Source organism: Macrotis lagotis, chromosome 2 (genome assembly GCF_037893015.1).
Source record: "Macrotis lagotis isolate mMagLag1 chromosome 2, bilby.v1.9.chrom.fasta, whole genome shotgun sequence".
In the NCBI taxonomy this organism is placed as follows: domain Eukaryota; kingdom Metazoa; phylum Chordata; class Mammalia; order Peramelemorphia; family Peramelidae; genus Macrotis; species Macrotis lagotis.
The window spans coordinates 65032949-65060105 of record NC_133659.1 but is presented as its reverse complement, the minus strand read 5'-3'; the positions used below and the strand labels follow the sequence as shown (position 1 = coordinate 65060105).

At 37.1% G+C, this 27157-nt stretch overlaps 1 protein-coding gene across 9 annotated transcripts in view; it reads right to left on the bottom strand.

The window, feature by feature from the left end:
* The window catches only part of DNM3 (dynamin 3), a 670943-nt gene that overhangs the window by 551147 nt on the left and 92639 nt on the right, over positions 1-27157 (bottom strand). For all 9 annotated transcript variants that reach the window (XM_074222020.1, XM_074222018.1, XM_074222019.1 and 6 more), the window contains exon 2: positions 13054-13127. In XM_074222020.1, the coding sequence (XP_074078121.1) occupies positions 13054-13127 (74 nt within the window). The remainder of the gene's footprint in view (positions 1-13053; positions 13128-27157) is intronic.

The window sequence follows — 27157 nt, the reverse complement described above, 5'->3', positions numbered from 1 at the left end:
GGAACAATCTCTCATAAATGAATGAACAAGTGAACAATAAACCACAAGAATGTATTAAGCACTTGCTATAGACTGAACAAGATGCCAAGGGTTGGGTGTATACAAATGTCAAACCCAAAACATACCTGCCAAAGAGCTTATGTTCTAAGATGATAAGGAAGCATGTGAAACAGGAGGGGTTGGGATACTGTTTGGATCTGGAAGTGATGGTAAATGGAGTTACAAAGCAATTAGCTAGCCTGTCCTTTCCCAGAATGGAAGAACTGATTTGATTACTGTTCCCAAACAAGAGAAGGAGCTCGGGGTAGGCAAAAGCAGCATGTAAGGGAGGTGGGTGATGAATGGCCTCGTGGCAGGTCCAAGTGAGGCTAATGTGCTGAGGGCACATCAATCAGCATCCCAGGGCTGCACACCCCTGAGGAAAGGGTCCAGGGGGAGGTGAAGGTAGGAGCCAAGGAGAATGGTGTCAGGTGGACCGGGAGCAGCTTCATTACAATAAGGCATATATCATAGATGTGCGTGTATGTATACGTGTGTTCTATGTATTATACACACAGACATATGTACAATACAAGATTAGCTACAATACAAAAGAAAGTGAAATAAGAGCAAAAAAAAGTTCTAAAATAAAACACTAGGGAAATCAGGGGATGGAAAAATCACTTTCCCATTCAGGAAGATGCTAGGGAAGGTTTCATGGAAACAGTGATTCTAGAATACATTTTTCTCCTCACTTCTGCTTCAGAGAATCCTTAGCTTCCTTCAAGGTTCAGCTCAAGTCAACTCCTATGAAAAACTCTTCTTTGCTTCATCCCCAAGTTATCTTATATTCATTTTTTAAGTGAACTGTATATTCTTCCCAACAGAAAAATGAAATAGAGTGTCTACAGGATGGCGGTGGAGAGGCAGATCTAACTGACACAATGGATAGAGTACTAGGCTTAGAATCAGAAAGATTCAACTTCCTGAGTTCAAATCACTTACTAGCTATGTGACCTTGGGCAAGTCACTTCATCTATTTGCCTTAGTATGTCATCTGTAAAAAGAGCTGAGGAAGGAAATGGCAAGCCCCTCCAGTATCATTGCCAAGAATATCCTAAATGAGATCACAAAAGAATTGGACATAACAGAAATGACTAAACAAAAACATGGGAGGGGTGGGATATTGTTTTAGCTTTTTTATTTTTTCTGTTTTGTCTTTTTATACACAGTCTCTAGCACAGTGCCTTACTGACACAAAGAAACCACTGAAGGGATGCACATTGAATTGAAATGAAAGGTAATATTTGTGATGAGTCTTAAAGAAGGAAGGGACTTCAATAAAGCCAGAGACCAACCTCCTTCTTTGCATGGAAGATGTGTAAGAGTTTGAATCACCCAACTTGTTGAATTCGCTCAGAAGTATGTTATTCTTTTTTTTAAATTTTTTATTTATTTAAGGCAATGGAATTAAGTGACTTGCCCAAGGTCACACAGCTAGGCAATTATTAAGTGTCTGAGGCTGGATTTGAACTCAAGTACTCCTGACTCCAGGGCCAGTGCTCTATCCACTACATCACCTAGCTGCCCCAGAAGTATGTTATTCTTAAGCACGTTAATAGGTCTCATCAACATGGATACTCAATACATAGATTGTACATAGCACATAAAGCAATTTAACCATCTGATTTTGTCTTTTAATTTTACATTTATCAGAACACCAAGACCAATCCTCTCTTTTTACTCCACTCTTTTGCTGTTAGGAGACAACCTGTTCTCCAGAGCTAAGGCCCAGCAAGCAAACGGAATTTGACATAACAAGGCTTTGTGGCTCATCCTTGGATGAGAAAATCCAAAAAAAAAAATCCAAGAATTATTTCACACCAGCATCAGGTGGTCCCTGAGTTTGAACAAGAAACCTGTACTACCTGTGTTCCAATCCTGATGTCTCACTAGGAATCAAACTTGTCTCTTTGTTGCTATTATCTCTCCTTTATCAGGGCTGTAGTTCACTGTGTAGTATTGAGATTTGTCCTCACTAAAGCAGGTCTACTACAGGGGGGATTGAGAGAGGGGGTAACCTGTATGTGTATGGTTTCCCTTCCCCAATGGAATAAATAAAATTTTTTGTTTCTAACTGCTGGTGGCTCTCTGGTTTATTTTGTTTTACTTTATTATATTTTATTGTTACAGTAAACGGTGGTTTTGAAAACCTGAATTCTCTAATTTTAGGGGGGGGGGTTAATAGTTATAGAGCTGCTGTGGCTCTTTTAGTCATTTGCTATCAGGGTTGACAAATTTTTGGTTAAAAAAAATCAGTCAAGGTACTGATTCTCTACTCTCAAATTGATCTTCCTTTTAATTTGAAAGCAGAAAATGTCTAATTAAAACAGAACTACTTAGCATTAAATTGCTATAACTCATTAGTTCTTGGCTCAATATATATTTTTAGCCATGACATATTCCAAGGAAAACTTGCCAAGCATAGTGAAGTTCTAATAATATTAGTTCTAGTTGAGCTTTCAAGCCCTACATGAAAGGCAACATGTGTTTTCATTAAGAGCTACTCTTTCTAACTTGTCATTATTTTCAGATTATCTAGAATAAGAAACTTCTGATGTAGTAAAAAAATGAAATATACTAATTTAAATAAAGGTGTTTAATAGAAAATTTTACAAATGCTGAATCACAAGTGCCTAGAAAAGACTGCATTTCACTGTTTAAAACCTGAAGATAACGAAGTGTTCAAGGAGGGTGATAATCCTACTATTTTGAGTATTTCATTCAATCTTTCAAACATTTAGTGACATTAGTTGGTTATTGTCTTTATCATCAATCATCAGCACTGAGTTGAGATGTACCATATGTCTGCAATCCATAAATAACCTCCAGGACATCATAAAATCACTTTGAATTGTTACCATTAAATTTCATCTGCCTTCTACATATATCTCTAAGTATCACTAGCACTTTACTTTTGATGGCATTAAATGTTGTCTTCTTAGGGACAAACTATCCCCCTGAGTTAACTTTTTTTGTTATTTACCATCTTTTGAATTTTCCCACCATTTTCCTCAAACCAGTCTTCATATTTGTAGTGTTCTGGCCCAGATGAGTAAATAAAGTGCTGAACACCAAAACTCTGAAAGCTGCCCACTCCTTTTCTGTTCCACTGCTGCCAACCGTATGTTGGCTCAGCTTTTTCTCCAAGTTAGCAACAAACTGTTCACACTTTCATCTGTTGACATTAAGTCCTCTAGTAGTCATGTTGTCTTTGGGCTGCTGCTTTTGTTGAATGCAAATATTTAACTTGCAGAGGCTATGTCTAACATCAGTCTAATAATCTGCACTACAATCACCTTCCTCACTCCTTACTGTCTCTTCTTACAATGACCTAGCCTCTTAAATGTTTACTGCAAGAGAGCATCCATGAGGTTTTATTTCATTTAAGTGTTGCTTGTCCTTCATCCTTGAAGAAGACCATGGACCATGAATTGGATTTGTGGGGGTAGGGAGGAGATTAGGCTAAGTCATCAGCCTCACTTTCTCCAGAGTCATCTGGGTCCAGTGGCCAGAGATGAATAAGGACAATTGGAGATGACCTGGGATTCGAGGCAAACAGGGTTTAGTGACTTCCCCAAGGTCACACAGCTAGTAAGTATCAAGTGTCTAAGGTCAAATTTGAACTTGAGGCCTCTGGACTTCAGAGCCAGTGCTCTATCCACTGTGCCACTTAGCTGCCCTTTCATTTAGGTAAATAGAAGACAGTGTTTGTCACAAGAAAGTGATAAGACACAAAAGTCTTCAGACTTTAACCTATGACTTCTTAGGTTTAGGTACACATACATTTGACAACAGAACAATGTGGTCAGCCCACCAGAGTTGCAGTTCACCTCAACAAACAACTTCAATATCTGGAACTTATCTTGCCAGATGATCTTCAGAAGATTCCTAAAACAATTCAAATGGAAACAATTCAGTTTCCTGACATGACACTGGTATATTGTCCAGGTTTCACAGTCATACAACAATGAAGTCAGCACAATGGCACTGTAGATCTTCCATCTAATACCTCTTCTCTCCCATTTTAGAGCCTCAATAACATGCTATGGGAGTGTTCAACCCATCTTTCCAGAATCACATCCTTATCACCAATCAGTATGGCTCCATTAGCACCCTGAGTTGAAATGTACCATAGGTCTTCAGTCATAAGTGACCATAGCTGCTGCTCTTTCCAACTCCATTTCTCCCAAGGACTCCCTACTATGTCTGGTAGTTTGAGTCTACTCTAGCAATGAGGTCATCCAGAATTATAAACTTGTCCTCTTTTGGCATATTGATGATGAGGGTTTCCAGGTCTTCATAAAATTTTTCTTGGACCTTATCAAGGTTCACCATGGTGGGAATATATGCATTGATGATGCAAGTATCAATTGCATTGTCACTACTTTGGGGAAATATAAAATCCTGTTGACTAGATTAGTTTTGATTGCAAGCCCTATGCTGGATTTGCAGCAATTCCCATAACTGCAGTCACTTAAAAAATGTATTCAGTTCTGACTTCAATAAAGTCTTATTTCCCTCAGGACTACTGTTTGGATGAGCTCTCTCAGAACAAGAGTTGTTCATCTTTCAGGTCTACTGGATTTTCTGTTGTCCATAAGCATGCACATATTCCATGTACCAATGTTGAGTGAAATCATCTTTTTCAAAATGTTTCATATTTTTTTGTGTTTTGGTCATAGGGTGGGATCACTACCTATCATAGTAAACAAGCCAGATTGGGTGAAGTAGTTAATTTTTAGGACAATATTTCCAGCCTCTCTTCCTCACACCATGAAGGGAGCAGTGCAGTGCTTTTAAAAGGATGTTCAGATATCCAGGGGGCTGCTGAATCCCAATGATGCTTCCAGTGAGAAGATGCCACTATGACTTGGGCCACCCACATGCAGGGATGTGATTACAGCTCCCAGTGTATCCACACCTGCTGTTTCATCACTTACCTATCTCCACAGGACTTTGAGGTAGGTAAAAATGATTTGGGCAATGTCTTTTGACTTGTGTATAAATCGGATTTAAGTGGAGCAGAACTGTACAAAGTCTTTGGCCTCGCGCTCTCTTCTAGGGTCATCAAAGTCCAGGAGCAGGACAAAGTTAAGATGAATGCTAAAGATGCAGTGGACGATGATGGTATTTTCAATGTCTAATCAAGCTTTAAGACCTCCACAGGACCCACTTCAACTGCCATCATGGCCATTGCAACAAATTATTCGCATTTGCCTCTTCTGCTGGGGAAGTGTTTCCATACTTGAGGTAGACGATTCCCTAACTCATTAATGAGTTTGAGATCCCTCAGTTACCTAAAACCTGGTTTAGCTTATCTGCCCAAATAATTAATCAGGCTTTTGCCACTGTACAAAATACAACTTCTTGAAGTCACAGGTGAGAGTTGGGTGCACAAGGTAGATATCAGAGAGGGAAAACAGCCCTGAAAAGTGCTTGGCAGACCTCACAAGACAGGTACTAGTCCTCCCTAAGCACTCTATATCCCACATTAGTGATATAATTTGCTTCTATAAATGAAACAAGTTAGTATGGAGAGGGTAAAGGAGAACATGCAAGAATAACAATGTGCAATATGCAACAAACTGGTTACAACTCAAGGGATTCATGCTGAGAGACAATGCTATTATGAAATTACTTTGATACTTCAGAAACTAAAATCCCATTTGGGAGATCTCAAGGTAAGTAATGGAGCATTATATTTTTTGAAAAAGAAGAAATACCTAGACTATATTACTAGCAGCATGGATTCCCAATCATAAAAATTGGTATCATCTGCTTGACTACCTCTGAACTGTGGAAATTTCTAGGAACCATCTGTTAAAAGAGGTACTGATCAACTAAAGGATGTTCAAAATAGGGCATCCATATAATAAAGATTATTGAAATGAATCAATAAGCAAATGTTTTCAGTACTACAGTATGTTCTGGGTACTATGCTAAGTACTATAGATATAAAGACAAATATTAAACAATCCTGTTTTCAGTAAGCTCAGATTCTATCAAAAATATATATATAGGCAAATGTAAGATATATATATATATATATATATATATACAGTAAATATAATCTAAATAGGAGGGATTATTGATATCTGGGAGAAATTAGCTAAGATCTCATCAAGGTAACAGCATGTATGTAGACCTTGTGGTTTCAGGCATATGGGCAACCTATTAAAAGGTATGAAAGACAGGAAAGGGAATGTCACAGTGAGTAAAGCAGGTAGACCAGAGTAGCTTCTCAGTAAAGATAGTAAAAGGGAGTTATATGTATTAAGTTTGGAAAAACAGACTGGTATCAGATCTATGACATACACAGTTTAGAAATAGGTGATGGGTTCAAAGTTTGCCAGAAGAAGAAATCAAGGGGCAGCTAGGTGGCGCAGTGGATAAAGCACAGGCCCTGGAGTCAGGAGTACCTGGGTTCAAATCCGGTCTCAGACATTTAATAATTACCTAGCTGTGTGGCCTTAGGCAAGCCACTTAACCCCATTTGCCTTGCAAAAACCTAAAAAAAAAAAGAGATCAAAAAAGGTATATGAGATTTCTTCTATTTTTTTAAGAATGGTCATGTGGAAGAAAAAATTCATTTATTCTGCCTTGCTACAGAAAAAATTAAGATCAATGGATGTAAGTTATAATGACGCAGACTCAGCTCATTTTAAGGAAGATCTTTCAAATGATGGAATGAACCATCTTGTGAAGTATTGATCTCCCATTCATTGGAAGTATTCAAGTAGAGGTTATACAGCCATTTGTCAGTGATGCTGTAAAGGAGAGTTCATGCACTGAGGGAAGGGTTAGACTGGATGCAACTACAAATTCCTTCTGATTGTTGAGATTATACAAATTCTTTGATTTCCACACAGCAAAATCTGTAGCTCAAGTGTGACCCCAACGAAAATAGGGAAGGGATTTTAACACATTTGAAGCACCTTATTATTATTATTAAGTTAATTCATATTTGTAATCATTCCTCCAACCAAACCCTATAAAATTATCTTAAAAGATAAAAAGTGTTGAAAATGTTTGTAAATAAAAATGAAGTGTTTATAACTGGGAAGCAAATAAGTGAACACTGAATACTGAATGCTTTTCTAAAGGAGTATCTGTTTTGAGCAAAGGTAACTCATGGCTTCTAATTGAAAAATGGCTTATCTACATTTTTCATAACAAGTGATTATCATAACTGATATGCATATGGTTTTTAATTACAAGAGGAAATGGCAATCTATTTTTAGCAAATGCATTTTCTGTCAAAAGAAGTTATCACATATAGTGAATAACTATAGTTTAGAGATTTATCATTAGTCATATAAAAATTGTCTACATCACTAATAATTAGAAAAATACAAATTAAACCAACTTGAGTACTACCCCATACCCTTCATAGGAGTGAAGAAGACAAAACGGAGAAATGACAGAAGTTGAATGGGTGTGTGGAACAGGTAAACTAATGGCCTCTGAGTGTAGCTGAGAACTAATCCAAACACTATGGAAAGAAATTTGGAACTGTGTTCAAAAAGCTAGTAAACAATGTATGCTCTCTGACCTAGCAATACTGCTACTAGTCCATACCCCACAGAGATCAAGCAGAGAGAAAGGACCCATGTGTTCAAAAATATTTATAGCAGCTCTTTTGTATTAGTAAAGAATTAGAAACTGGGGAGATGTCCACTATTTGGGGAAGGCTGAATAAGTTATGATATACAAATATGATGTAATACTATTGTGTGTTAGAAATGATTAAGAGGTATATTTCAGAAAAACCTGGAATGACTTTAATGAACAATGAAAAGTGAGCAAAATCAGAACATTTTATACAATAACAGCAATGCTGTGAAGATAATCAACATTAAAAAACTTAGTAACTGTGATTATCACATTGACCAATCACAATTCCAAAGGACTCATAATAAATCATGCTACCCAACAACAGTTAAAGAGCAGATGAACTCAGAGAGTTCTTAAGCATTTTTCTTCTCTTTCTTGCTTTTTCTTTATTTTTGGAGAGATATGGATAACGTGGGAATTTGTTTTATCTGATTACACACCTATGTAATGGGTTTGGGCTTTTGGGTTCTTTTGCCTTCTCGATGGAGGAGGGGAAGAAAAGGAAGGGAGAAAACTCAGATTTGAAAATAAAATTTTTAAAAATGCATCTTGCATTGGAGACAAAAATATGTCATTTTCAGTCACCTTTATTAAGTATGAACTTAAGCAATTGTGCTTTTGTCAGAACTGATGAGCTCAAATGCAAAGGCTTCTTTATCTTCAGGGATTAATTTTTTTTAAATCAAAGTTTAAAACAATTACCCAAAAAAGAGGTTTTACATAAAGGCCAATTATTATAACCTTCTCACCAAAAGTCATCCTATAATAGCTACCTCTGAACTATGAGAATAGTACAATATAAAAAAGAAAACAAATGTGTCCCTTTTGTTGGCAGTAATTACAGTGCTATTAAAAAAGACTAGAAATTATAGTTACTTAAAAGAAAAATAGTAGAAGTTATAATCTGAAAGTGCTGATTTCCCCCTTTTTTACAGTTATAATGAGTTTTGTAATAAAAAGGAATATTTGAATCAGTCCTCTGATGACTCATAATACAAAATACCCAAAATAGCCAATACATTTACTAAAATCTATTTAGTCAAATAAAACCATCCTCTACATGCTCATAAATTCATATTCTGTCTTTTAAGTTTCCCTAGACCCCAAAATGTAATTTTTGTTTATTGTCATACTTCTTTATAATCAGGGTTCTAATTGAGATTTTTTATAGGATCTGAGTTTTAACACTTGGGATGGAGGGGGGGAAGAGTAAGAAGGGTAAACTTATAAAAGAAAGGTCTAGAATGTTAATATGTTAAGACTAAGATCCAGTTTGTAAAGGAAAAAATGGGGAGGGAAGGGGAGAAGTACCATAATTAAAGTTCCACTTAATATTCAACAGGATGCAACATATTGTGAAGATTAAAACAAATTTGGCAGATGTCTCTTTTGATTTCTCATTAAAATGCATACAATTAAACTAAAGTCATTTGTAGAGCACTCAGAGAATTCAAAAGATTAAACCCCCCCTCCAGATGAAAATTGGGAGACATGCTGGTATATCTGATAACTTCAGTTGTCCATAGAAGTTATTCAAATTTTAGATGTCTAAATTGCACCCTTACCCTAGTCAAGGTTCTCATTAACTCTATGTGGATTATTTCAACAGATTACTCTCCTCATCTCTAGGCTTTCTCTTCTCAAATCCATACCATATTATAATTGTCAAACTAAACTTCTTAAAACTTCTTTTGCAAAATATTATCTCCATGTTCAATATTTGCTATGGATTCCTCTAATGTCCATAAAATTCAATTCAAAATTCTCAGACTGGCTTTTAGTGCAATCTGTAAACTGGCTTCTCTCTATCTCAATATATTTCCCACTACTCATTTCCACATGAAGAGTTAACAGAATCTTCAAGATGGAAAGGGTTAGAGCAGCTAGGTGGCGCAGTGAATAGAGCACCGGGCCTGGAGTCAGGAGTACCTGGGTTCAAATTTGACCTCAGACACTTAATAATTACCTAGCTGTGTGGCCTTGGGCAAGCCACTTAACCCCATTGCCTTGAAAAATTAAAAACAAAGGCAAGGGTTAGAGGGCTGATGTGCGATGTAGTCAGTAGATAGAATGCAAGTCCCAGAGCCAGGTAAACCAGAGTTTAAATCCTACCTCATGCATTTCCAAGCTGTGTGACCCTGGGCAAGTGGCCTCCCCCTCTTTGTGTCTTCTCAGTAAAATGGAGATAATACTCTCTGTCTCACCAAGTAGTAAAGTTCAAATGCATATCTAAAATGCTCTACAAAGACTAGGCAACATCTTCATCAAAAGACATTTGAGTATTTTAACACTAAGGAGAATTTTAATAGAAATTCAGGGGAGGAAGAACAAGGCATTACAGAATTATGTAAATAGTATATTTTTAGGTAAACAGAAGCTATAACATTTCAATATAAAGACAAAATCATAGAATATTGGAGTTTTTAACTTTTGATTGAGAATCAAGAAATTAAATTGTTTTTAGAACACTATACATTTCGAGATAGAGGAATTGGAGGATATTAATCTCCCACATTAGAATAATACAACAAATGGAATAAAATAAATATTTATAAAATAAAAATAATATATCCCTCTGCTATTTATTCTCTTTGATTTGTTCCATCATTCAATAAAAAGTTTTTTAAATATTTACTAGGCATAGCTCTATATTAGGCACTATGAGAGATGCAAAGAAAATTATGAGAAAAATCTCTGTACATGTGGGGGTTCATCAATTAATAAGAGAAGATAAGATTTTTATAAGAACTATCACATGATATAATCATAATAATATAATACAATACAATAGTCTAGTATAGAATATGAAAACACAATGGTAGAAGTGAAAAGTGCTAGTACCACTCTGACTCTTCTCATAAAAAGAAAGTTTTCTATTATTGTTATTTTAAATAAAGGACAGGAGGAAAACCATTGGAAGCAACTGTTTCAGTAACTGTTTAATATACCTCTTTATTCTACCCCACCCTCTTAAACAAAAAATAATAATATAATTGAGGAAATGTAAGCGTACTGCATTATGTTGCAGAATGCTTAGAAGTCTGAATACTGGGAAGTAGAATGGATTCCACAATTCAGTTTCAGTTTAAAACCTTTGACCTTAATACTTCCTTTACCCAATTCCTATTGTTACAGCAAATCCCCATCAGTCACTAGGTATTTTGGTCAGAACTCCATTTTGGAATCTGGCTCTTTCCTGAAACTTGTCTATTTGAGGAAGTTTGTGAACAGGGACCCTAACAGGACTGACCAGCTGTTTTCAGTGGCACCACTTCTTTCAACTACAGAATTTTATCAGAGCTAAACAGCCTTAAGATGCTGCTGCATTTCCTTTTTCATAGTGATTATATCAGTGAAATACTAAAATAAGGACTGTGATTCAAGGTGGTAAATTTTCATTCCCATAGTTGTTCTTGGAAAGATCCCACAGTCCATTATACTGCTGCTCTCAGGAGTCATAAATATAGCTTAATTTAGTTAGGTTATAAATACCAGGGATCTTCCACCCAAATGTCTTTAAAGTATCTTATTCTTATTAATGTCTCCCTTATAAGTTCAAATCAGCCTGTCAAACTACTTATATTTTTTTGAAACTTTTTACAAGATACTAAGAGAAGCAGAAAACTGTCTGCTAGAGATATTCTTTTCTCCCTGTTCCTCTTATAATTTTCTGTGTTAATCCTCTTATCTTTCATTCATCAGCTGATTCAAGAAATGAATAAAGTTCAAGACAAGTCAGTAAGGCCTGAATTCTAATCTTGCCTTAGATTCTCCATAGCTATGAGAGCCTGCACAAGTCATTTAACACTCTCTGCCTCAGTTTCTTCATTTGTATAACGGGGAATAATAATGGCATTTACCTTGGTGAGGATTAAATAAGTTAATATTTATAAAGTTAATATTTATAAAGAAGTTTTCAGGCACTATATAAATAACTAACTATCATCATCATCATTATTTTATCATAATCCAAGTCTACTTTAAACATATCATTCCCTTTACCAGGAGTGTCCTTCAATATTTCAAACTTCACCTGCTTAATTGAATGAATCACATCATACCCTAATTTGCCATACTATGGCAAAATAGGTATGACTATTAAATTAAAACATTATATGAAATTCACTTCTTCCTGAGTCAGATTCTTGCTATTGTAACATCTCTTGATTTGCTATACAATTCTTTTTTTAAAACAATATTGTAAAGACTATAAATTTATCCTACATTTGAGTCATCTGCAAATTTGACAACCATTTTATTCATTTGTATTCAATTAAACTCAACAACAAACCAACCTACAACATACAAGGAACTGTGCCAGTCAGAGAGTATCCTAGCCAAAGGGAGAACAATTCCAATCTTCCAAAAAGTGATATAGATAAGTAACCTAATTTCATAGAATCAAACATCCATAACTGCAAGGTATTTCAAAAGCCAAGATAAGGAGGGAGAAATGCATTAACTAGGGTAATGAGTCAAGCGTTTCCAGAGGAGGTGGCAATTAATCCAAATCATCAAAGAACCTTAGGATTCTAAGAGAAAGAAGTGAGAAGGATATATATTCCAGACACATAAAAAGTCTTTGTGAAGAGAGGGTAGGAGATGGACCAGCAAGACAAAGATTCAGCTCCATATATAATAATCAAAGGGAAGAAATGAGTAATGTCTAGAAAAGTAGGTTGAAGTCAGGTTTTGAATGTCTTTAAATAACTGAGGCATTTGAATATTTCCCCATATTCAGAAAGAAACCACTGAGAACTTCTGAAAATGGATATGGCATAATCAGTCCTATGCTTTAGGATGGTTAATTTAGTAACCAAGTTTAGGAACCCAAAAGATCAATTGGGAGCCTGGATGACTGATAAGGAACTAAATTAATATGGTATATTTTCAATGGAAAGAAGACAATCATGAAAAACATGTGCAAGTAAAATCATCATCTAGTAACCCACAGTAGTACCAAGAAACAATTATAACACACAGGCAATAAAACTTATATGAACTGAGCCCATATATGATCGTGTGAATAGAATACACATTTCCAAAGGATAATTTTCAAAAAATAGCATTTCTAATTATCAAATTTATGCCATTACCAAAAGAAAATGAAATCAGTATATCACTGAATTGCATTCTTACAATAGGAAGTTCCATAATCTTATTTTATCTTTTAAATCTTACGTTCCTAAGTATATTGCTTACTTTAATCCTTAGATGCATTTCCCTTCTAATTGAACTGAAAAAGGGACAGTTTTGTAGAGAAATCTGGATAACTGTCCAAACCCCTTTGTATTAGAATTAAATTCTCTGTTCATGAAGAACCTTTTCCCTGTGAATTGGAAAACAACATGAACCATGTTCAAATGTGTTAAGTATGGAAAAAGTACTTATCTTTACCTGCTTTTGAAGTGACAAGTTGTAGAACAAGGGGTCGTCTTGTTACAATGCCTGACCCTCGAGGAAGAAAGTCCCTAAAGAAAAAGAATACATGTTAGTTCATCAAAGTAATTATGATTACTTAAAACTTAAGACATATCGATATCTCCAGAGAGAGATTCTTATCCTTTCCTCCTTAAATGACAGATAGCTGAAAGGCAGGTTGGGAGGTGCAGGGCCAAGAAGACTAGTATGAGTTGGTTCTAGTCTTGCTCCTGATACCTCCTGCCTGGGCAGGGTCCTTCATCTCAAGACCCCAGGAAAGTCTAATACTAGACTCATCCCACAGTAATTGACAGAGGAAGCTGTTTTCCAGCCTCAGACATTCAACACTTTCTAGCTGTGTGAGACATTTATCAGGATCTGCTTATGCTACAGCACTATATAGTCATGGGGCAGAAGAAATATCCCAGGAATTGAGGCCAGGGAATCTGGGCTCAGTTCTGGCTCAGTCACAATCGGTGTTAACTTGGGGCAAGCCATGTAACCTTTCACAGTGTCTTCTGTGAAATGAGGGAATTCAATTCAATTTGCCAAAACAAACAAAACAAAACAAAGACAGAGGAAGTATCTCCCAGCAAGAACTCCCTACACCAGTCACAGGTCTGGTCAAAAAGTCAAAAAGAAGGGTGGCTAGGTGGCGCAGTGGATAGAGCACTGGCCTTGGAGTCAGGAGTACCTGAGTTCAAATCCAACCTCAGACACTTAAAAAAAAACACCTAGCTGTGTGGCCTTGGGCAAGTCACTTAACCCCATTGCCTTGAAAAATCTAAAAAAAAAAAGTCAAAAAGATAAACCACAGATTCCCTCTAAGGATAACCCTCTTGCCCCAAGTAATCAAAACTCTGCATTGTAATTTACTTCTATAGTCACAAAAATACAAATAGTAGATGTAAATAGTTTAAGTAAAATCATCAGGGAATGGGATGTTCCAGTTCATTGATAATAGTCATAGTGCATAGTATATAATATTATATTACTGCATTACAACAATGCATTAAATATGCATTACTGATTTTCACTGACTTAGAAAACAAAATATACAACAGTATTTTGCAATGACTCTAAACATAAGTTAACATTGTAAAGTAGCATAGATGGTGGTATTGTAGGAAATTGGTCTGAATCTATGTTTTAAAATTGCTTTTTACAAAATAAAAATAGCCCCATGATATTCCTTTATTTGTTTGTAATTTTGTATTTTTTAACAACAAAACCAGAGTTCAAAGGGAGAGGCGAATGTAACTTGAGTTTTTTCCCTTTTCTTCATTCCAGATAAATGGAAATTTACTATTGCAGTTAATATTGTTGAGTGGCATTATGCAATCCACATGACAGCTAGACTGTAAAATTATTACACAATTATGTCTGCAGTGCAGTATAAATCACTTCTGATTCTGCAATGAAAAATAAAAATTCAAAGCATACCAATAGCACAATATTCAACGCACTGAGCAGATTATGTGTCTGGGTATTTAGTAAGGATTCGTAAAGTCAGATGACTTCATTCAATGAGGATTTTACCTGAGTAACAGTCTACTAATGTGCACAGGGACATGATGGTTAATATGATGACAGGGATCAGAATATTCACAAGACATTTATCAGGATCTGCTTAGCTACAACACCATACAGTCATGGGGCAGAAGAAATAGCCAGGGGCCAGAGAATCTGGGCTCAGTTCTGGCTCAGCCACAATCCGTGTAACTTGGGGCAAGCCACCTAACCTTTCACAGTGTCTTCTGTGAAACGAAGGAATTCAATTCAGCAACAAGGATTTATTAAGTGCAAATCACTTGCCAGGAAGTGTGCTTAGGTAAAAATGACAAAAATCAGACAGACTCTCTCCTCAAGAGTCTTCCATTTTACTTGATGAGAAAACAATGGATGAAGGGAAGAATATTGGTGCTTTCAAGAGAAATAGGAATGTTAACAAGAGGGGCAAACTTTGGGGAAGGGGAGATGATAAATTCTGTTTTGTGTATGTAAGAGTTGAAATTTATATGGGAAATCTTGGTGGAGATGTTTAACAGGCAACTGCAGATGTGGGGGGGGATATCAGGAAAGAAATAAAGAAATAAAGGCTATATATGTAGATTTGGGAGTCATCTGCACATAAATGATATCTAAATCCATAGGAATTAATGTGAGCAACAAGATAATGTGAGCATAGAGAAGGATACTAAACACAGACCCATAGGGTACATGCAACCTCTTCTAGGGAAAAGGTCATGGATGATGGTTCTTCCAAGAAGACAGAGAAGTCTGGATTGCCCAGGTAGGTATAGAACAAGAAGACTGGGTTATGAAAATTCATAAAGAGAAGAGTGGCCAGATTGTGGACTGATCTATGTATCAGATGTGACAAAGAATAACTCACAAAAGGCTAATATATTTAAAAATAAAGTTATAATTGGAGACCTTAGAGAGTAATTTCAATAAAAGTGCTAGATATAGAAGTCAGATGACCAGAAACTGAGTTGGAGAAAGGTAAAGAAATAGAAGCAATGGGCAAAAACAGCTTTCTCTAGTTGCACCTTTGCCCTTGTCAAATTCCATATATGTATCCTCCATTACTCCTTCAAGGAAGAAATGCCCTGTTTTTCAGCTTTGTACCTCTTTGCACATTATAAACAAGAGACGGTGTTTATTGAATTTATTGATTTCCCACTGCTATCAACCTGGTTCAGGTCCTCCTTATTATTTGCCATGACTATCACAATTTGCCGCTAACTGATGTTGAATCATTCCTTCCCTCTGCTAATAATAAATGAAGAATTAATCTTAATATACTGGTCAAATCATGTTACTCTGCTATTCAAAAGCTTCCAGTGTCTTCACTGTAAACACCACATTTCCTACAAAGTAAAATGCACATGAGTTGTCCATCTGTTATCCATGTGTTTACTCAGTGATCATAAAAATAACAAATGCTAACATTTAGATAGCACCTTAAAGTTTGCAATGTGGTTTACCTATATTATCTCATTGGATCCTCACAATCCTGTGAGATAGGTCCCATTTCTTTTTTACAGATGGGAAAACTAAGGCTGTAAGAAATGAAGCATCTTCCCACACAGCTAAAAAATGTCTGAGGCAGGATTTTAACTCAAACTGTAACCCCTATCTCTCTACCACACCTCCTAGTTGCCTGGAGAGATAGAGGCAACAACTTTATGTACCTAGATTTGGGTATACGGACATTTGCTTTAATCAATCACATTCATCAGGGGTCCCTTCTCTTTACTTAGTGATTCTAGTTACTGTTCCAATAATCAGCACCATGAGATATTGTCAGGAGAACATTTGCATCGAAAAGATGAATCCTTGCACCTCAGCACAGTCTGGGATCATTAGAAGAAAGAGACAATTTTATTTGTTTTGTTGGGGTTTCTTAGGTTTTTGCAAGGCAGTGGGGTTAAGTGGCTTGCCCAAGGCCACACAGCTAGGTAATTATTAAGTGTCTGAGACCGGATTTGAACCCAAGTTTTCCTGACTCCAGGGCCGGTGCTTTATCCACTGCGCCACCTAGCTGCCCCAACAGCTAGGTAATTATTAAGTGTCTGAGGCCGGATCTGAACTCAGGTCCTCCTGATTCCAGGACTATTGCTCTATCCACTGTGCCACCTAGCTGCCCCTAGAAAGAGACAGTTTTAGAAGCATACTCCCCTACTTTCTGTTCCTCCTCTTTAGTCCTGAGTCCAATTCATTACACAGAGACAATTCTGTCCTAGAGCTCTATATTGATTTACTATCACAGTCTCTTCCCTAACTGTGGGGCTTGATACAATCAGCACAAAAAAATCAAGTTAAAACAAGACCAACCAGAAAACTAATTCAGTAGTGTTCAAATGGGGGTGCAATACAATCCATTGGAGGGAGCAAAAATAGAATCAAAAGTGAGGAGAGGAGTAGAACAGTTTAGAGTTCTTGTAATCCCTATCTGACTTTGTTATTCTCCTTCCTGCTTCCTGTGTCCAATACAGACTGCTCTGAACAGTCAATTAAATGTACTCCTCTAGAGGCAGACTGGTAGACAGACTATAATTTCATTTTTTAAAATTTTATTTATTTTATTCTGAATATAAGAAATAAAACAAGCATTTCCACAACATAGTAGGAAAAGATGATTATACTGCAAATAATGAAAGTGCAAATATATTATGTATAACTTGATATTCCTTTTAATTATATAATAATGTTATCAAGTACCTTTTTTCCCTTCTCTCCCCAACCTAGTGATGGCTATCATAAGGTACAAATATGCAACCATATGTAATATAGATAAATAGATATATGTATGTTTAGGCACAAATACATATGTGTTCATGTAAAACCATTCTATACATGCTTCTTTTATCAGTTCTATCTCTGGATATAGATAGTATCTTCCTTCATATGCCCTTTGCAGTTAATTTGGGTATTTATAATAGTCAAAAATGACTTATTCACTCAAAGTTCTTCATAAAACAATATTGTTGTTACGAAGTTTTCTTGGTTCTGCTAATTTTGCTCTCCATTATTTCATGCAAGACTATTGGGACCCTAGTTCACTGTTGGTGTAATTGTGAACTGATCCAACTATTTTGTAAAGCAATCTGAAATTATGCCCATAGAGTTATTAAACTGCCAATACCCTTTGGCCCTGCAATGCCACTATTAGGTCTGTTTCCAAAGATGATTAGGGAAAAGCAAAAACCCTAGATATTCTATAATATTTATAGTTGTTCTCATGTGGTGGCAAAAAAATTGGAAATTGTGGGAAATTCATCAACCAGAAACTTCTATGCTATAAGAAATGAGGAGCTCGATGTCCTCAGGATATAATGTCCCCCTCGGACACTATCCTCAGCATCTTCCCTTCCTCCCCACCACCACATCAGCAGCAGCACACACCTTTTAAGTACTGTAGTCCAACTCTGCACTGCTTTTGCCTACCCTTAGCAGTCCAGGCTCTAACAGACACTGGCAGACCCTGTTTTATGAGCAGTGGGGGCCATTCCAGAGCCTTAATCTCAAGAAATGACTCATTATAAGTATGCTCCAAAACCTGAAACAAAACAGTTATTCCAAAAGGAATCTAAGAGTAGGCTAGTCACCCAGAGGACCAGCAGTTGGTCTGACCTAGGATAAAGGTTAGCCTTCCTGAGGTTATGAACTCCTTGCTGCCCACAGGGGTTCTTCTTCCTCTATTCCCAAATGAAAAAGATTTCATGTAGGACTTGAACGGGCATAGCAGTGGCAAGAGCAGTACTACCAACCAGACTCACTAGACATCTGCCCTGTTGAAGCTGATGAAATGATAAAGCCAACTGCTAGACCTGGCATCTGTCCTCCAAAGACCATCCTCCCTGACATCAAGAAAGATAGACATTTACCAGAATAATTCAATAAAAGAATCTGAATAATTAATGGATGAGTATCATGATGTAGTTAAGTACAACCTAAAATGCACTTTTTCAGGTTGGATCTATTTATCCATGATAGTGAGATACCTTTTTAGCTTTAACAGTCATTAAAATAAAGTATTAAAACACGATGAATGGAGGATGAAATCTTTGAATCACATACAGTGATCATTGTGGTAAACCAAGGTCTTAATAAATAATAAAGCCTATTCAATCACATTGTTCTCATTAAAAATATCCCAAAAAATAGTGAGAGTCAAAAGATTTTGACTGATAAACAACTTTTAAAATATTTCTTATTTCACTTTACCTTATCCTTGTTAATTTCTATTTTTTGTGTCTAGAATATTAACATACCCAAATGTTAGCTACTACTATAAATAAATACAGAAATATTGGGGCACATACATATAAATTATTATTAATCAGGGTACATGATCAAAAAAAGTTTGTGGACCACTAAACTAAATGATTATAGTTTCCCAGAGTTGAACTTGTAGGAATTTTTTGAGGTCATGTCTCATTTTTACAGTTAAGGAAACCAAGACCCAGAGAAATTAATGGCTTTCATCCAAGATCATATAGCTAGAAAGCACCAAATGTAGGTCTTCTGTCTTGAAATCCAGAGATATTTCTAACGTATCACATAGCTTTGAGAGCCAAAAAGCCAATGAAATCTAGGGCTACACTGAGAGCCAGAGTGCTACTAAAAAAGATTCCCTCATATTCTGTCCTAGTCAGATAAGACATATAGGGTCATGCTCATTTCTGAGGGTCATGTTTTAGGAAGGACAGTGATGCGCTGGAGAGCTTACACAGGTATATTATCTGGATAATAAAAAAAGACCTGAGATCACACCACAAAATCATTTGTGAAGAAAATGGGTATAAATATGTTGGAGAAGACAAGACAAGACTTAGGAGGAGCAAAATATCCATCATGTGAAAAAGATATCCCCAAGGTGGGACCTCAAGGGGCATAATCAACCAATAGAAAGATGGATCACATCTCCCCTCCATAATAGCTAAAAAGAGACTTGTCTCCAACACAACCAAATCTTCTCAATTCAGATTCCCAACATTCCTTATGCTGCATTCTTCGACTGTACAAACTTCCTTTCATCCCTCTTAGTTTTCCATTCCAGGTAATGACCCTTCATGGAAATTATAATCTAACACTGTCTAGGCACCCAGAGAATGAACTAAGTAAGTACAATTAAAATTTCTGTGCCTCCCCAACTCAAAATTAGATCAACTCCTGCTTGTAAGAATACACTCTTCATTGAACTCCCTGTTGCAAGTTTCTTCCCACTGCATTCTGTCTTCCAGATATCTACCAATGTGGTCTCTGATCATATCATTCTCTACTTAATACACTCTTCTATCAATTGATCTAAGATCAAATACAAACTCCTGTAGTAGGCATTTAAGGATTTCCATAATTTGATGCCAATTTATCTTTCCAATCTCCTTGCTGCACCTTACAGTCATAAAAAAAAATAACAATTAAAATATATGAAAGTGGGGCAGCTAGGTGGCGCAGTGGATAAAGCACCAGCCCTGGAGTCAGGAGTACTTGGGTTCAAATCCAGTCTCAGACACTTAATAATTACCTAGCTGGATGTCCTTGGGCAAGTCACTTAACTTCATTGACTTGCAAAAAACAAAAAACAAACAAAAAAAGTGAAGAGGAAATTAAGTCATGATACTATCCATCCATCCATCAGAACTTCAGAGAGAAGAATGAATTTATAATGAAAATTTTCTGCTAAAATGAAATAAGACAATTCACTTGGGGGGGGCGGTTGGGTTTGTTGTGGTTGTCAGGTTTTATTTTGTTTTGGTTTTTTTCACTTTGGTATTGTGTGTGGTGAATATCTGGGGTATGGCAATAGAAAGCCAGACTTGGAATAAGGAAGACTCATCTTCCTGAGTTTAAATCTGTCTTGGACCCTTATTACAGGTATGTGACCATGGACAAGTCATTTAACCCTGTTTGCCTCAGTTTTCTCATCTATAAAATGAGCTGGAGAAGGAAACAGCAAATCACCCTAGTATTTTTGTCAAGAAAACTCTAGGGGCAGCTAGGTGGCACAATGGATAGAGCACTGGCCTTGGAGTCAGAAAGACCTGAGTTCAAATTCAGTCTCAGACACTTAATAATTACTTAGTTGTGTGACCTTGGGCAAGTCACTTAACCCCATTGCCTTTCCAAAAAAAAAAAAAGAAAGAAAACTCCAAATGTAGTCTCAAAGAAATGAACATGACGGAAAAATAACAACAACAACAATGGTGGATATCTACACACAGAGAAACAAGATTCTTTTCAAAAATTTTTATGGCATTACTTGGTTGCTATATTTTTCAAAGAAAAATATTTTTAAAGTAAATCATCTACTTGACTCACTACATTTAGGAAATTAACTGAAATAAAATTATTAACAAACAACTATTATTTCAAAGTAAATCTTATATCCCTTAGATATACATAAAAAATTTTTAAAAAACATATTTTGAAAAGCATATTCAATCTCTTTGTTCTCACTAATATCCAAAAGATATTTTATACCATTACTAACATTTTAAAAACATTATTGCATCTTACCACCATCTTTTTAATGTCTATTTTTATATCAATATATATTTCATATATTAATTTTTATGTTTGTAATACATTAATATAGTTATATGCATAATTAATAGAGGTGAGAGATCAAAAGAATTTGAATTTGAAGATAATTAATCTAGATTCTTAAGGGGCCTTAACTGAATTGAAAATGTTTTCTTACATGAAGTGTGTCTCTCTCTCTCTCTCTCTCTCTCCCTTTAAAGCCATGCTACACAATCTTGAAAAATAAATCTTCTTAGAGTATAATCCTTGGGTCTCAAATCATCAATGACTTCCCACTGCCTACCAAATTAACTATAAATGCTTTTATTTTCAATACATTTTATGCTTAGGTCCAAAGTTATGTGTTTTGTAGTCTCATCTCCCCCCTGCAGTTACACATTAACCTGCTCATTCCTCGTAGAACACAGCTGCACTATCCTACCTTCATGTCTTCACTGTTACATCCACATAAAGCACCCTTCCCATCTCTTCCGTTAAAAATCCATTCATCCTGGGAAGCTAGGTGGCACAGTGAATAGAGCACCAGCCTTGGAGTCAGGAGTACCTGGGTTCAAATCCGACCTCAGACATTTGATAATTACCTAGCTGTGTGGCCTTGGGCAAGCCACTTAACCCCATTGCCTTGAAAAAAATCTAAAAGTTAAAAATTAAAAAACAAAAAAATCCATTCATCCTTCAAAATTCAGAAAGGATAAAAACATAAAGGATAGACAATCCTGGAGAAAAAATGGCAAACCTAGAGATGAAGTATATATGGAAAGTTAAGGGGGAAAAAAATAGAAAAATTATTCCAAAATTATAAATCTAGAGAGGAAAAATTGATTTTTAGATCTCTTGTCAATGAGATACCCAAGAGAATAATAAGTTATATATGCATATTATATAAATATATAGATCTTAATATATTTTTAAATAGTTCATTGTGTAAATTGTTAAATTGTCCTCTTTTGGGGGCAGAGCCAAGATAGTGACAAGAACAGATCCTGTCTCAGGCGCTTTCTCATAAAAGTCATAAACTAAGGACTCTAACTAAACTTTCGAGAGACAGAACCCACAGAGGGACCCAGTGAGGCAGTTCTCCTACTCAAGGTAACCTGGAAAAGAGCAGAAAGGCTCTGCTCCCCGGGGTCAGAGGGGCAGCCTGCCAGAGTGAAAGAACTTCAGCCTCCCAGAGGCAGCCCCAGGACACTGGGAGCCAGGGCTCACAGCAGCAGAGGAGTCTCCTGAGCTACACCCTGGGGAGCACCAGGCACAAACTGGGGGAACAGCAGGGGACCTCTGTCAGAGCAAGAACATGAAGCCCAGCCCTCAGGGCACACAGCTAGCAGCGTGGCCACCACAGTCCAGACCCAGGAACAGAAGCAGGCTGAGCCAGTGAGCAGGAGACCCCAGGGCATGAGCCCATTGAACCTAGGGAGGGGAGCAAAGAGAGAGACTGCCTAGCCCTGCCCCTGGAACAGGACTCTGGGGCTCTGAAAATTCAGATCCTGATCACAGTCTAGGCCCCCCCATAGAACAACAGTGCCCCCACCTCAGCCCGGTGGCAGAGGGGGGTGCATATGGTCATTCACAGACCAGGAGGGAGGACAGAGCCTCACACACTGAGACCCTTGTGGGAGTGTCCCAAAAGCTCAGGAAGCACCCCAAAAACAGGCTTAGGCTGGGAAAATGAGCAAGTAGAGAAACAAGAGGAAAACCATTGAGAAATATTTTGTATATGAGCCCAAGAAGGATCAAAATACTCAGTCTGAAGATGAGGAAGCACAAGCTCCTGCATCTAAAGACTCCAAGAAAAAAACAGAAATTGGGCTCAGACTATGACAGAGCTCAAAAAAAACTTTGAAAATCAAATGAGGCAGTTAGAAGAAAAACTGGGAAAAGAAAGGAGAGACATGCAGGAAAAACATGAAAATGAAGTCAGCAGCCTAGTCAAGGAAATCCAAAAAATGCTGAAGAAAATAGCATGCTAACAACCAGCTTAGGTCAAATGGATAAAACAGTTCAAAAAGTTATTGAGGAGAAGAATGTTTTAAAAAGCAAAATTGGCCAGATGGAAAAAGAGATAAGAAAACTCTCTGAGGAGAACAAATCCTTCAGACAAAGAATAGAATTCATGGAGATTGATGAATTTACCAGAAATCAGGAATTAATACTTCAAAACCAAAAAAAAATGAAAAATTAGAAGAAAATGTGAAATATCTCATTGAAAAAACAACTGATATGGAAAACAGATTTAGGAAAGATAATTTAAAAATTATTGGAATACCTGAAAGTCATGATCAGGAAAAGAGCCTTGACATTATTTTCAAAGAATTACTACAGGAAAATTGTCCTGATATTCTAAAGCAGAGGGCAAAATAGAAATGGATAGAATCCACCAATTGCCCGAGAAAGAGATCCCAAAAAACCAACCCCTAGGAATATTATAGCCAAATTCCAGAACTCCCAAGTCAAAGAGAAAATATTACAAGCAGCCAGAAGGACACAGTTCAAATATCATGGAGCTGCAGTCAGGATCACACAGGACTTAGCAGCAACTACACTGGAAGCTCGTAGGGCTTGGAATATAATATACCAGAAGGCAAAAGAGCTTAGAATGCAACCGAGAATCAACTACCCAGAAAGGCTGAATGTCCTCTCTCTTTTCCAGGGAAAAAGAATGAACCAGGGGAATTTCAAATGTTCCTGTTGGAATGGCCAGAGCTGAACAGAAGGTTTGATCTTCAGATACAGGACTCAGGTGAAGCATGGAGATTGGAGGAGAAGGGGAAAATATGAGGGACTTAATGATGATGAACTGCATGTATTCCTGCATAGAAAAAATGACACTGATAATACTCATATGAACCCTCTCAGTTAATAGAGCAGGTAGAAGGAGCTTTTATAGTTGAAGCACAGGAGAAAGCTGAATTTAAAGATAAAATATGGTGTAAAAATGGAGTCAATAGGAAAAAGGGAAATGTAATGGGAGAAAGAAAAAGGAGAGGGGGACTAGGCCAAGATATTTCATATAATAAGATTTTTCTTTATTACAATGAGCTATTGCAATGATATGGAAGGGGGGAAGGCAAGGGGGAATGAGGGAATCTTTGCTCTCATCAGAGATGGCTAGGAGAGGAAACAGCATATATACTCAATGGGGTATAGGTATCTGGAGTAAGAAGGAGGGGGGAGCAGGGGGAAGGGGTGGGGATGTGAATAAAGGAGGAGAGGATGGACCATGGGGGGAGAGTGGTCAGATATAACACATTTTCTTTTTTACTTCTTGCAAGGGGCTGAGATTGTATGGCCTGTCCAGGACCATAGGGCCAGATAGATGCTGGGCCTAAGGGGTGGTATGGGGGCTCAGGGCCTCTTGGGCCCCAGAGCCGGGGATCTGTCTGCTGCGCCACTCAGTGACCCTACAGCAGAGTCAGAGTGAAAGGAGAGAGAAAATATAGTACATGGTAGTGGAGAAATACGAAAGGAGGTAGTTGCGATCAGCATTGACAACGGTGGAAAAATATGGAAGTAACTTTTGCCATGGACTTATCATAAAGAATGTGATCCACTCACGACAGAGTTGTTGGTGTTGGAACAAAGACTCAAGCACATTTTTTATTATTATTTTTTGGGGGGTGCAGGGCAAATGGGGCTGGGTGGCCTGCCTGGGGCCACATAGCAGGGTGATCATTGGGTGTCTGAGGCCAGATTTGGACCTGTGTGCTCCTGGCACAAGGGCCAATGTTCTGTCCACCACCCAGCCACCCCTACTATTATTACTATTTTATTTTATTTTGGGGTCTTTTTTTCTTTTTTTGGTTTTTGCAGGGCAGTGCAGTTCAGGTGGCTTGCATGTCACATGGCTGGGTGATTTTTGGGTCTACGGGGCCAGATGTGGGCTTGGGTGCTCATGGCTCCAGGGCTGGTGCTCTATCCATTGTGGCACCTGGCCATACCTACAATTATTACTATTATTTTTTAATTTTAATTTTTTTCTCTCCCCTTTACTTTATCACTCAAGCAGGTCTATATTTATGGGGGGAGGGAGTATTTCATTTACTCTTAAACAAGAATATTTTATTAATGTTAAAAAAACATTATTTGTACAAAATGAGAATAAATATTAAATAAAAAATTGTCCTCTTTTAAAAGAAATTTTTAGGTACTTGCAAATTTTATAAAACTTAGACCCATTCTTGCTTGTTGATTATAGCTGTGAATTTGAGTGTGAGACAAGTCCATGTCAGCTTGATCAAAACAAACCAGCTGTCAACCATTTTATCCCGTAGAGAGTTATCAATGCAAAATAATCCTAACAGCTCCTTGTTTATTTCTGTACTTCCACAGTGCCAGAAAAGTTTTGTATTATAGGCAATAGATTCCAGATTTCTCAAATCACACACACACACACACACACACACACACACACACACACACACACACAAAACACACACAGTGGAGCTATAGCAATAGCATCCTAATGTTTCAAGATATATCTCCAAACCTCACACCTAATATTCCTTACATCTAAATGGAACCCAAAGGGGAACTTGTGAATTGAAGACAGGGGCATTAGAGTTTCCCTACTGACTCTTTCCTTTTAATATCTTAGCTGCTATTTCAATATTCTTAGAGGATGCACTTGACTTATATGCATTCACCAGGATGTTAAAAACTGAATTCTTATCTTAAATATCTTATCTTAAAATTATATTTTTCCATGCATTTATGAAAGTATTCTCTCAATGACCAGGATTATTATCTTGTCATTTAGAGGTGAAAAACACCGACCTTTTGCTTGGACTGTTCTTACTTTAAAATGAAAAATGTACCCCTACAATAGCCAAGGTTGCATAAGCAATGAGGTCTTGTTACTTGCTTCATTGAACATCTTCACTACATGAGGGCCTAGGTGAAGCACATTTAGGCTTCTCCTGCCTGCCTTTTAAAATAAAACACCCCAATTCTAAATCTTCATATTAGTTCAATGTCTTATTCATTTCAAGGAAAGGAATAACATTAAATGACAGTTACTTAGAAGAGCTATGTAAACATTATTTAATAAGTTAATAGCATAGTGACATTCACATCATTGTATATAGTGTTATTCGATCAAAATCTAAATGTTGGGTCCCTCCTGAAGAAGGGTGAAAAGGGTTATTTAATTTTGAGTCATTTGCTTCAAAATACCCCAGCGGGGCGGCTAGATGGCGTAGTGGATAGATCACTAGCCCTGGAGTCAGGAGTACCTGAGTTCAAATCCGGCCTCAGACACTTAATAATTATGGCCTTGGGCAAGCCACTTAACGCCATTTGCCTTGCAAAATCCTAAAAAAAAAAAATACCCCAGGAAAGTAAGTTAATTCCAAGAGCTGACTTACAGAATCACAATTGAAAAAGAGTTCAGAGGTCATCCAGAGCCAAACAAAAATGAGGGGGGAAAATTACTTCTACAATGTCCAAGAAAGTCTTCACCCAGCCTTATCTGAAAACCTCCAGCAAGAGGGTTCACACAGTCTGGGGAGGAAGCCCATCCAACCTAGAGAGCCTCTAATTGTCTGTTGTAACCCATATTTGCCTCTTTCCAACATCCACCCATCACTCCTTGTTGGGTCCTCTGGAGCTGCATAAAATAAATCGAATCCTTCTTCCATGGAACTGGCTTTCAAATACTTGAAACCAGTTACCATGTATCCCCTATTGTCATTCAGGTTTGGCATCCTCAGGGAAAACATCATTTCTGTCCTAGCACAATGCACAAAATGAACCTAATACGATTGCAGGGACCTTCATCAGCCTGGTAACTATCATCTGGACTCCTAAAGTGAGAACACCAAACCAAACTGAGAAAGATATTATTGCTATCTCTATTTTGTAGATGAAGAGAAGGGTTCGGAGAGTTGAGTGATAATGTAGGACTGGCCAAAGTCTTGGAAACCCTGGGTAAACAAGGATACATCATGAGCTGACTTCCAGACATGCATAATGGAGACCCACTCTCCACTTCAAACTGGTTTTTGTTCACTTTTTGTTTGTCTAATAA